This window comes from Cnephaeus nilssonii (assembly GCF_951640355.1).
Source record: "Cnephaeus nilssonii genome assembly, chromosome: 11".
Lineage (NCBI taxonomy): Eukaryota > Metazoa > Chordata > Mammalia > Chiroptera > Vespertilionidae > Cnephaeus > Cnephaeus nilssonii.
The window spans coordinates 34981634-34993135 of record NC_137082.1 but is presented as its reverse complement, the minus strand read 5'-3'; the positions used below and the strand labels follow the sequence as shown (position 1 = coordinate 34993135).

Genomic DNA, 11502 nt, shown 5'->3' with positions numbered 1-11502 from the left:
TGCAGGCGGACGCTATCTACTGAGCCAAACCAGCTATGGCCGGTGGTAGGACTTTAAAGTCAACGGCATACGTGGGGCAAGTTCAGGATGGGAGATGTGTCTGAGGCATAGGAAGTGGGCCTGAGAACCCAGAAAAGAGGAGGAGCAATTTCTAGAGATGTGGCAGAGAGCGTTGGGGCTACAGGTGTGTGTGGAGGTGTCTGGGGGGTCAAGTAGGGTCTGCTGACGATGAGATGTACACACTGGGTGTTCCGTCCAAAAGGTCTCCACGGGACTAGCAGGGTGATGAGTGTGGAAGTGCAAGTCGGACCACCACGCCTCGCGCTGGGGACGCCCCAGCTGGGGGCGGGGATTGCGAACGCGCCTGGCACCGCCCCGACAAAGCCTGCGCGCGCCCCGTCCTGCGATTGGCCGTCCCTCCTCGCACCGCTGCCCCATCCCACCCTCCGCCGCCGGTCCGGCACGCTGCAGCCAATAGATGCCGTCGCCGTCGTCTCCGTCACTGCCTGGACAGCCAATAGAGGCAGCGCTCGGCGGCTCGTGGCTCTTTCGCGGCAAAAAGGATTTGGCGCGCAAAAGTGGCCGGGACTTTGCAGGCAGCGGCGGCCGGGGGCGGAGCGGGATCCGGAGCGGGATCGAGCTCTCGCCGCGGCCTGCCGCCATGGGTCCGCGCCGCCGCCGCCGCTTGCCACCTGGGCCGCGCGGGCCGTGAGCGCCATGGCCGTGGCCCCCGCGGGCGGCCCATGCGCGCCGGCGCTGGAGGCCCTGCTCGGGGCCGGCGCGCTGCGGCTGCTCGACTCCTCGCAGATCGTCATCATCTCCACCGCGCAGGACACTAGCGCCCCGCCGGCTCCCGCCGGCCCCACCGTGCGCGCCGCGGGCCCCCGCGACCCCGACCTGCTGCTCTTCGCCACGCCGCAGGCGCCCCGGCCCACACCCAGCGCGCCGCGCCCGGCGCTCGGCCGCCCGCCGGTACGGACACCAAGGACACTGGGCCGAGTGTGCTGCCCGGACCCCCCTGCGCAGATCCTGGCGGGGCGCGGTTTGGGGCCTGGAGGCAGGAGGGTCGGGGGAGGGGTGGGCTGAGGCGCCGGACTGGGCGGTGCCGAGCCTGGGTTGGGCCTCCGGGCCCCGCCCCAGGGTTCGAGGTGACCTCGGGCCAGTTCGTATTTGCTCCCTTGTTCTGTGGGCCTCAGCTTCCTCATCAGAGCCGGTCAGACTCAGTAATAATAATGGCCCACGTGTATTCAGCTGGCGCTGCCTGCATGCCAGGCCTCTGGCCGACTTCAAGCCAGCTAAAGCTCAAAACCCAGGCTGTGAGCTCGGTGTTGTCACTGTGCCCATCTAAACAGAGGCCCAGAGAGGGAAAGTGATTTGCCCTGGGTCACACGGCTGCAAGTGGTGAGACTAGGATTTGAACTGAGGCCTTCTGGCTTCAGATCAGAACTTGTGGCTTGGTAGTGGGCATGGCTACTTGGGGAGGTGAAGGGGGGAGCATCCTGGGGCCAGACTGTTGAGCCTTTGAGAAAGCCCTCCTTCCTGCCCTGATGCTCGACTGCCAGCTGCAGGCCTGGGACTCTGGGGACAGGCCTGGCTGGGAGGCCTTCTCTGCAGGGCGGGGTGGCTGGGCCAGCTGCTGATTCCCCTCCCTCTGCCTGTCCTTCCATCTGCCACCCTCTACCCTCCCAGGCTCTGGTTGCCATGGAACCTCATTAATCAGGCAGGCAGACCCCTTGAAAGTACTGGGTGGGCTGGGCCTCTGGGAGCAGGAGAGGGGGCCCCCAGTGCTAGGAGAGTAAACATCCCCAGGAGATGTCTTGATAAAGTGCTTCCTGAGCAACAAGAGGTTCAAGATCAGTTCAGATTGGGGGGCCAAGAAGAGCTGGCTGAATTACATGGGAAGAAGGGAGTGGAGGCCTGGAGCTTGGACCTGTGGGCTGCAGGACAGGGCGTGGAGACCAGTTTGACTGGCGAAGCTTGTGGGTGAAGGTGGGGCACAGGCTGGCAGGCAGGGGCAACAGGCCAGGCTGGATAGGGTCTCAGCAGGGGGCTTGGAGCAAGTGGGAGGGGAGAGGCAGAGCCCAGGACAAGGAGGTGGAAGCTGCTCAACTGCCGGTGGAGGCCGAGGTGGCAGCTGGTCCCTGAGGCATCCTCTAACCCCTTTGGCCCCATGCCCAGTGCTGCCTTCCTTCCGGAATCACCAAGATGCTAATAATAATAATAGTAGCACCATTGTTCTGAGACTGTTTTGTTTGTCGGGCTCTGTGCCAAAGCACTCTGCCCAATTAACTCATTTAACCCTCTCGACAATGGTCCCCTTTTACAGATGGGGACGCTGAGGCCGAGGGACGTTAGAATCTTCCCTAGTTATTCAGCTAGTAGTTGGTGGGACCAGTCCAAATTTCCTGAGCGGTTAACCTAACCATTGGGATGCCTTGCTGCCTAGAGATGTTAATAGTAGTTGAAGGAAGCCCAGGGGCCCTTCCTCCTAATGAGTGATGGTGTGGGGGTGGAGGGTGGGGGTACCATCTTGGGGCCTGGAAAGTACTTACATTTAGCTGACTTGACAAGTACTCAGCAGGCCCAGGGCTATGGGTCCTGCCCTCAGGGAGCTGAATTCCAGGCTCAGAGTGACTGCCAGGGACTTGGCCTACGAAACATGCCCTCTGCTTCACCTCCAGTGGTGTCGAGGCAGCCTCAGTGAGGCTGAGCATTCCACTCATTCAACAGTCATTAGTGAGCACCCAGGAGGTACTAGGCACAGAGGCAAGTATGGGGCCTCTGCCCTCATAGTACTTGGTTGGTGGGAAGGAGTGGGGCTGGCACCATCCTGGAGCTGAAGCTTTTGCCCTCCAATAACCCCCCAATTCATGAGTTGTGGCCTCCACTGACCCACTGCATTGGTGTTTTGGGGGGGAAGCTCTTGAAACAAACTGCAGGCTCAGTTTCTGCATCAGTGAGCATTCACAGAGCACTTCCTGCTTACAAGGCTCTGCAACTCAGCTATCTCTCCTGGACCTTCCTGTCTACCGCTACTGTGTTGTCATGGCTTTCAAAAAACAAACTAGTCTGGCCGGTGTGGTTCAGTTGGTTGGGCGTCATCCTGTGCACCCAAAGGTTGCCAGTTGGATTCCCTGTCAGGGCACATGTTCGGGTTGTGGGCTCGATCCCCAGTAGAGGGGGTATGCAGGAGGCAGCTGATCCAATGTTTTGCTCTCATCGATGTATCTCCCTTCCTCTAAAATATCAATAAAAAGGTTTTTAAAAAGCTAAATATAATACACATTTACCATAGAAAAATAGTTAAGAGACTAAAAAGTTGAAGGAGGCAGAATCACAACTCCCATTTTTCCTTTTCCTAAGCCTATTTTTATTTTTAGGTTGTTATGGCAGTTTTTTTCTAAAATTTTGAAAACTGTAGTTTTTCCTTTATTTCCATGTTCAAACAGTGCGCCACCCACACTTTGCAGATAACAGTCCCCCATGGTCCTCCCTCCTATGCATAGGTTACCCCTGAAATGCATTCTATAATAATAGAAACGGAACCAGAGAACAATGGTTTCATGAGCTTTTTTTTTTAATTCAAAAAATGATTATATACATTCTTGGCCCTAGTGTTTTTCTTGTCAGTGTCTTTGAGAGGATTCTGTGTTGACCTGCCTCAGTCTTTGACAGCTGTGTGATATTCCAGGGTCTGGATGAACCACGGATTCTGTAGCCCCCTCCCATGGGTGGGTTTTTGAATCATTAGGTTTTGTCACCAGTGTTCTGTGCCTTCCAGGACCCCTATGCCAGGATCTCTCGAGAATGTTTGGCAGAAATGGGTGTCCATCTGCTTGAGCCCTTGTTTTAGAGTTTGGTATTGACCTGCCTTCAGGAAGAAGGCAAGGGATGCATGTCCTGCTAAGGGTTCAGGCAGTAGGGGAAAGGCTAGCGAGGGGGAACATTCTGGTTGGCTTTTGGGGGCCTGGCTCTGGCTTCTGGACTGGGTTCTAGGGAGCAGGGCCTGTGGTGAATATTAACGTGGGCTCTGCCAGCTCATTAAAAATCCTGCCTCCACCTCTCACTATCTTGTGTGACCTCTCTGAGGTACTGTACAGCTCCTTGTGAAGTGGAGGTCATGATAGCGCCTGCTGCAAAGTCTGGTTGGAGGGTTGATGAGTGGATGCAGGGGAAGCGGTTCCTTAGTGGTGTACACAGGAAGCATCCAGCATGTGTCAGCGCTTCTACCCTGGGACACCTGCGGGAATCCCTGAATGTGTGAGAGGGAGTGTCTGGGTCCGTCAGCATGTGGGGGGAGGCTCATTCTGTAGACACTTGTTGATGCCAGGGCCCATGCAGACACTGTGTATGGAGATTATTTAGACCCAGTGCCTGCCTCTGAAGGACTCCCTGGCTTCTTGGTGAGTCAAACACATCTGTAGAAATTTGTAGCGAGAGACAATGTGGGAAAAGGTTGGGTTCCAGGCAGTTTAGAGGGAGGAGAGGTGCAGTCTCTATTGCAGGATCCTACGGACTTAAGTAAGGGGTAAGGTACCTGCCCTCGGGAGCAGGTGTGAAGGGCAGGAAGGAGGGAATAACCAGTATAGACTAAGTTTTGGAGGCACAGGTTTGTGAAGAAACATGTCTCAGCAGAGGTTCATATGAAGAAGCCATAACAGATGAGGACACTAAGGTGGAGGGGAGGCGGGGAGACCAGTGGGAAGATGGCTGAAAGGTGCAGATGGGAGGTGGTAGTGCTCTGGTGATGGGATTTCTTGGCAAATAGAGGCCATGCGGTCAGTGGCAGGGCCAAATGAGGTTCTAGCTTGGGGAACCCCACCCCCATCCTTCAGCCCTACCTTGCCAGGAAATGCTGTGCTTGGCAGGAGGGCGAGGGGAGGTACGTCTGGTTTTGGATGTGTGTTGAGATGCCTGTGAGACTTCCTGGGCAATCTCCATCCTTGCGTGTTTGTAGCTAAATCACGGAATCCTGGCTCTGCCACTTCCTGACTGCATGACCTTATGCCCCTCTGGGTTTGGTTGCTTTATTTGTAAAATGGGGCCATTATTGTGCTGCTGGTCTATAAGATGGAATGAACTACTTACTATATGCAAAGCACATGGTGGGCACCAGCTACTGCCGTGTTCATAGATAAAAGCCGAGAGGTGGTGACTTGCCCGAGGGGTTCCGTATTGGACTGGCTTAAAATAAACATCACACAATTTCTGTGGGTCAGGAATTCAGAGGAGACTTAGCTGGGTGCTTCTGGCTCAGGGTGTCTTTTGAGGTTGCAGCTAAAATGTTGGCCTGGGCCACAGTTGTCTGAAGGCAGGACTAGGGTTGGAGACTGTTTCTAAGCTCAGTCATGTTGCTGTTGGGAAGAGGCCTCAGTTCCTTGCCACTTGGGACTGACCTTTGAGCTACTTGAGGACCTGCCTGACATGGCAGCTGGCTCCCTCCAGAGTGAGTGACCCAAAGAGCAAGGAGGAAGCTCTCATGGGTCTCTGATCCAGACTCAGAAGTGACCGTGTGTCACTTCTGCCACACGCCGTTCATTGGAAAGATCTGGCTTCTATTTAAGGGGGGAGAATTAGGTTCCATCTTTTGAAAGGAGGGGTATCAAAAAATTTACAGAACGTATATTAAAACCACCACAAGCCCCCAGGTAGGTAGTGGTAGAGCTGGGACTTGAACTTGGGTCTTCTGCCTTCCAGTGAGTGGTCCATCCTGTGTGCTAGGATTGTGTGCCCTAGGATCTCCCCTAATACTCAAAGGCTTCCTAGTAGAGAAATTGAGATGGGGTAGCCCAGGAACCTCAGCCAGGTCTCTTGTGGCCTCACTCTCCTGGGTACTGAGTATTCTCCCATTGCTTTTTGCCATAGGTAAAGCGGAGGCTGGACCTGGAAACTGACCATCAATACCTGGCTGAGAGCAGCGGGCTAGCCCGGGGGAGAGGCCGCCACCCAGGAAAAGGTACCCACAGAGCTCAGGCTAGTGCAGGCTCCCTGACTGGGCCCAGGTTGGGGGTGTGGATAGACAAACATGCTTGCAAACTAAGTTCTGGTCTCTCAGGCCTGGGCCTGAGCCAGGCCTCTGGGGGCCCCAAAGGGCAGCTGGAGTGTCTGTCTGGCATGGTTTCCCCAGGCCCTGGGGGTGGGGAGTTCCCCAGCCTGAAGAGGAATGCTGTGGTTGGCAGGCAGCAGCCACAGGGCCTCCCTGCTTGGCCTCACCAAGGGAAGGAGCCATCTGTCAATCCCCCACCCCCATCCTCCTGCCCTACATTGCCAGGGAGGCTGGCCCAACTGGATGTGTGGGTGGTGCTGAGGGCCCTGTCTTGCCTGTCCCCTGCCCCAGGTGTGAAATCCCCAGGGGAGAAGTCGCGCTATGAGACATCCCTGAATCTGACCACCAAACGCTTCCTGGAGCTGCTGAGCCGCTCAGCTGATGGCGTTGTCGACCTGAACTGGGCAGCTGAGGTGCTGAAGGTGCAAAAACGGCGCATCTACGACATCACCAATGTCCTGGAGGGCATTCAGCTCATCGCCAAGAAGTCCAAGAACCACATCCAGTGGCTGTAGGTACCCGTCAAACAGGAGGGCAGGCAGAGGTCCAGGTCAGATCAGCTTAGAGGAGCTGAAAGCGAGACCCACTGTGGCAGCTGCCATCTTATAACTGGGGAAACAGGCTGAGAGAGGAAAGGTGTCTTTCCTGGCGTGGCAGATGCAGGAAAGTACACAAATCTTGCATATCCAGCTTAGTGCAGCTTGGCAGACTTCAACGGGATAACCCCCATCCAGATCAGGAGAAAGCATTTCCAGCGCCCAGAAAGTTTCCTCGTGCCCTCCCCAGTCATTGCCCACCCCTCACACCACCAGGTGACCACTATTCTGGTTTCTGTTGCCAGAAATGAGATTGTCTAACATAGCTGTTTTATTCTTGTTAATTATTGTTTTATTTTTTCCTTCTCCGTCTTTCCCCGGTCATCCTGCCTTCCGTCTCCTTGACAAATCTGCCTTTTCAGTTTGTTTCCTCCCCCCCCTCCATTACAGTTGGTATTCAATATTATTTTGTATTAGTTTCAGGCACACAGCACAGTGGTTAAACAATCATACTTTTTAGTGTTTCCCTCGATATTTCCAGTACCTACCTGGCACCATACATAGTTATTATAATATTACTGACTATATCTGTACTTTACTGCCCCATGACTATGTCACAGCTACCAATTTGTATTTCTCAATCCCCTCAGCTTTTTCACTCAGTTTCCCATCCTGGCAACCATCAGTTTGCTCTCTGTATCTATGAGTCTGCTTCTGTTTTGTTTGTTTATGTTGTTCTTTAGATTTCACATAGTATACATGAAATCATGTGGTATTTGTCTTTCTCTGACTAACTTATTTCACTTAGGATAATACCTTCTAGGTCCACCCGTGCTGTTGCAAATGGTAAGATTTCATTCTTTTTTATGGCTGAGTGATATTCCATTGTGTATATGCACAACAGCTTTTTTACCTACTTATCCACTGATGGTCAACATTGGGCTGCTTCCATATCTTGGCTATTGTAAATAACGCTGCAATGAATATAAGGATGTGTATATTCTTTCAAATTAGTGTTTTTGATTTCTTTGGATATATACCCAGAAGTGGAATCACTGGGTCAGTGCCTTTTCAGTTTTTGATACATCATTCTATTCTGCATCTTTTTTCTTTTTACTTGACAATGCTATAGAAATACTTCTATGTCTATACATCTGATGCGTTGTCATTCTTTTATACAGCTATGTAGTATTTCACGGCATGTCTGTGCCATCATTTACTTATCCGGCTCCCTCTGAGGGACAGGTGGGTGTGTAGAGATATTCAGGTCTGACTTTAAGCCCATGCCAGTCTGACTTGGAGCCCTGTTTCAGCCCTCTGCTGTTTGCCAACTGAGGAGCCAGATCAAGAGAGGAGCAGGGGTCTCAAAGAACAGAGGCAGCAGCAGGCTGGGTGCAGAGGGTCAGGGCTCCTGGGCAGAGGGCGCAGGAGCTGTTAACCCTCCCTGTGCCTCTCCACAGAGGCAATCATGCCACGGTAGGTATTGGTGGGCGGCTTGAAGGACTGACCAAGGACCTACAGCAACTGCAGGAGAATGAGCGGCAGCTAGACCACCTGATCCACGTCTGTACCACTCAACTTCGGCTGCTCTCTGAGGACGCCGACAGCCAACGATATCCTTGACTGTGGAGGGAGGCCTGGCAGGCTGGGCCCCCACCCAAGTGAGGCTAGAGAGGCTATCCCGGGCCCTGGATTCAGGAGAGAGCGAGCTCTGGCTTTACATGCAAGTCCTGGCTCAGCATTGACTCACTGACACTGAACAAGTTACTTCATCTCTCTGAGTCTCAGCTTCATCTCCAAAAGGAGAAACAAGTCCAATTCCAGAATTGCTAAATTAAAACAAGAAAAGCTGGTACCAATAACAACAAGCACTTAGTACAGTGATTCAATACATGGTTGTAGCTTCAGGATTAGAGATACAAATTTTTATCATTCATAAAAATAGAAACTTTATTTTGAAATAAGCTTTTTTTTTTTTTTAAGTGAATACCCAAATTATGTTTATAAATTTTGGAAACAACCACTAATTGACAACATGATCATGAGTCAGAATAAATTCTTAACACCAGAATGGACTCGTCATACAGATGTGGAAATTGAGGCTCAGGGCCACGAGATAGGCTTGAGCACAAACTATGTGTCAGGTGACGGATGGAGAGGGCAGGAGTGACTTTAGCAAGTGTGGGTGCTACCTTAGATGTCTGAGTGGGTGGCCCCCAGAGGTCAAAGGTTACGTGGTTCTTGACTCCACCAACCCTGGCCTACGTGACTTGCCAAGATCTTCGTAGCATTGCAGACCCCGCAGAGGAGATGGTCATGGTGATCAAGGCTCCCCCCGAGACCCAGCTTCAAGCCGTGGACTCCTCAGAGGTGAGGCGTGAGATCTCAGGTCTGACCAGGATAGGCTGGGCTGGCATAGTGGTCAACTGAGCCTCAGTTTACCCTGTCTGCCACCTCCACACAGACCTTTCAGATCTCCCTTAAGAGCAAACAAGGCCCCATCGATGTTTTCCTGTGCCCTGAGGAGAGTGCAGGTGGGATCAGCCCTAGGAAGACCCCGTCCCAAGGGGCAGCTACTGGGGAGGAGGACAGGGCAGCTGATCCTACCACCACAGCGCCACCATCATCATCTCTCGCCTCAACCCCTGACATGGATTCCAGCCAGCCCCTGCTCAGCCTGGAACAAGGTGGGTGAAGGGTGGGTGGGTGGGTGAAGGGTGGTGGTGGGCAGGCCTAACAGCCCCCTCTGCCCCCCCTGCTGGGGCATCTCCGGCCTGTGATGCTCCCCCATCTCCCCAGAACCTCTGCTTTCCCGGATGGGTGGCCTGCGGGCTGCCGTGGATGAAGACCACCTGTCTCCACTGGTGGCAGCCGACTCGCTCCTGGAGCATGTGCGGGAGGACTTCTCCAGCCTCCTCCCCGAGGAGTTCATCAGTCTGTCTCCTCCGCATGGGGCCCTCGACTACCACTTTGGCCTTGAGGAGGGCGAGGGCATCAGAGACCTCTTCGACTGTGACTTTGGGGACCTCACCCCCCTGGATTTCTGACAGGGCTTATGGGGACCAGGGCCTCCTGAGATGCCCACCCTGTCTCTGCAGTCCTGGAGCCCCCTGCTCCTGGCCATGCTCCCAGCCTGATTGGAAATGTTTAATTTATACCCCTTTTCTCTATCTCCAGAGGCTTATAGCTCTGGAGTCTGGCTACTGCCAAGAGGCTGAGCAAGCCAGAAAGGGAAGGATTCTGTTTGTGGTGTATGTGTGCATGCACCCAATACCCAGCGTGTGTACACGGGGTGAGTGGTGTGTGGGCATGTGTGTGTGCATGTACCGGGGAATGAAGGTGAACACATCTGTGCGTGCATTGAAAACACGTCCCAGTGTGTCCACGTGTGTGCATGAGTCCATGTGTGTGTGTGTGGTGGGGGCTCTAACTGCACTTTTGGTCTCCTTGCTCCAGGGGCCCCACAAGGCCCAGGGTGGCCACCTGCCCCCGAATCCTGCGTGCTGACCAGGCCAGGTGGTGAGGCCTTGGCCTGTTTGTTTGCAGGACAGCAAGAGCACTTCTGTCGTCTTAAAGGTTTTTCTGATTGAAGCTTTAATGGAGCGTTATTTATTTATCAAGGTCTCTTTGGCAAGCCTGGGGCACCAGCAAAGGGTAGGAGGGATGTGGGGCTGATGTCCCAACTCCTTATACCCCTGAGTGAGGGCAGGGGTCCCTGAGCTGTTCTTTGCCCCACTCTGAAGGAGTTGAGGCCTAAGCGGTTTTATTTATTGGGAGAAGGAGTGAGGGAGGGAAACTGACTGACTGACAGCCATGGGTGGATCAAGGGGGTGGTCCCTCCCCAGGGGGTTACTGCAGGGCTCCAGCTGCCCCCCAGGACGGACGTGAGATGGGAGAGGTGAGTGGGGGACCTTCACCGACAGGGTGGGCAGGAGGGGTGGGTAAAGGGCCTTCTCCCCTAGCCCAGCCCACAGGGGCCCCTCCTGTGGCATTTGAAGTGCCCCCCTCCACTCCACTTCTTGCTCTGCTCCATCCTCCAATGTGCACTTTGATTTGCCTTCCTAACAGCTCTGTTCCCTTCTGCTTTGGTTTTAATAAATGTTTTGATGGTGTTTGGGCCAGTTTCTGGGATTGTGTACTGGGAGCAAATCTGAGGGTGGGAAAGGTCAAGATTGCTGGGAAAATACCCATTCTCTCTTCCTAAAATATATTTTTGTTGATTTCAGAGAGGAAGGGAGAGGGAGAGATGAAACATCAATGATGAGAGAGTATCATTGATTGGATGCCTCCTGCACGCCCTCTACTGGGAATCGAGCCCACAACCTGGGCATGTGCCCTTGACTGGAATCGAACCCAGGACCCTTCAGTCCACAAGCCAACGTTCTATCCGCTGAGCCAAACCAGCTAGGACAGCCATTCTCTACTTGCCTTCTCCCTGTCCCTACTTAGTTTCATTTCATTTGAGCCTCACAGCCCCAAGAAGGGTAGGCTTCATCACCACCATTTCTGTCCTAACTTAAAAACTGATCCAATGGAGCAATAATGGGAACTCCCCCTCTTTCCCCAGCCCCAGAGAAGCTGCTCTGCTATGTTTCTGGGCATTTGTAAACTTGCAACAAATAATCACAACTGGCCAATTCTGTGTCAGGATCTTTCAAGTTCTGGGGACACGAGTTCCCTCCTTTCATGAGGCTCTCATAATCTGTCGGAGGGACTTGCACAAAATCGGGGAGGGCTTCCTGAAAGAGTGCTTGAGATGAGAGCTGTAGTTAACTGAAGAGGAGAACATGAACACAACAGGCAGAGGGCAGTGTGGGCAAAGGCCCTGGAGCAGGAGGGCGCAGGGCACAGCATCAGGTTTGGCTGGAGTCTGGGGTAAGGACCCCGGTGGAGAGTTCAGTTGGGCTTTATTCAGGGGAC

The 11502-nt window shown here is 53.7% G+C and overlaps 1 protein-coding gene across 1 annotated transcript; it reads left to right on the top strand.

Moving 5' to 3' along the window:
• The first annotated feature begins 590 nt into the window (after positions 1-590).
• On the top strand, positions 591-11085 carry E2F1 (E2F transcription factor 1). Its single transcript, XM_079784920.1, has 7 exons — positions 591-972; positions 5866-5956; positions 6338-6557; positions 8043-8195; positions 8838-8952; positions 9047-9269; positions 9382-11085. Exons 1-7 carry the CDS (start codon positions 718-720, stop codon positions 9627-9629), a joined length of 1305 nt encoding a protein of 434 aa, XP_079641046.1. The 5' UTR covers positions 591-717; the 3' UTR covers positions 9630-11085.
• The last annotated feature ends 417 nt before the right edge of the window (positions 11086-11502 follow it).

Excerpts from the sequence above, each read along its gene's own strand:
- E2F1 (XM_079784920.1), top strand. The coding sequence starts at position 718 with ATGGCCGTGGCCCCCGCGGGCGGCCCATGCGCGCCGGCGCTGGAGGCC. Across the intron at positions 973-5,865 it reads CGGCGCTCGGCCGCCCGCCG|GTAAAGCGGAGGCTGGACCT; the intron begins GTACGGACACCA and ends TTTTTGCCATAG. Across the intron at positions 8,953-9,046 it reads AAGCCGTGGACTCCTCAGAG|ACCTTTCAGATCTCCCTTAA; the intron begins GTGAGGCGTGAG and ends ACCTCCACACAG.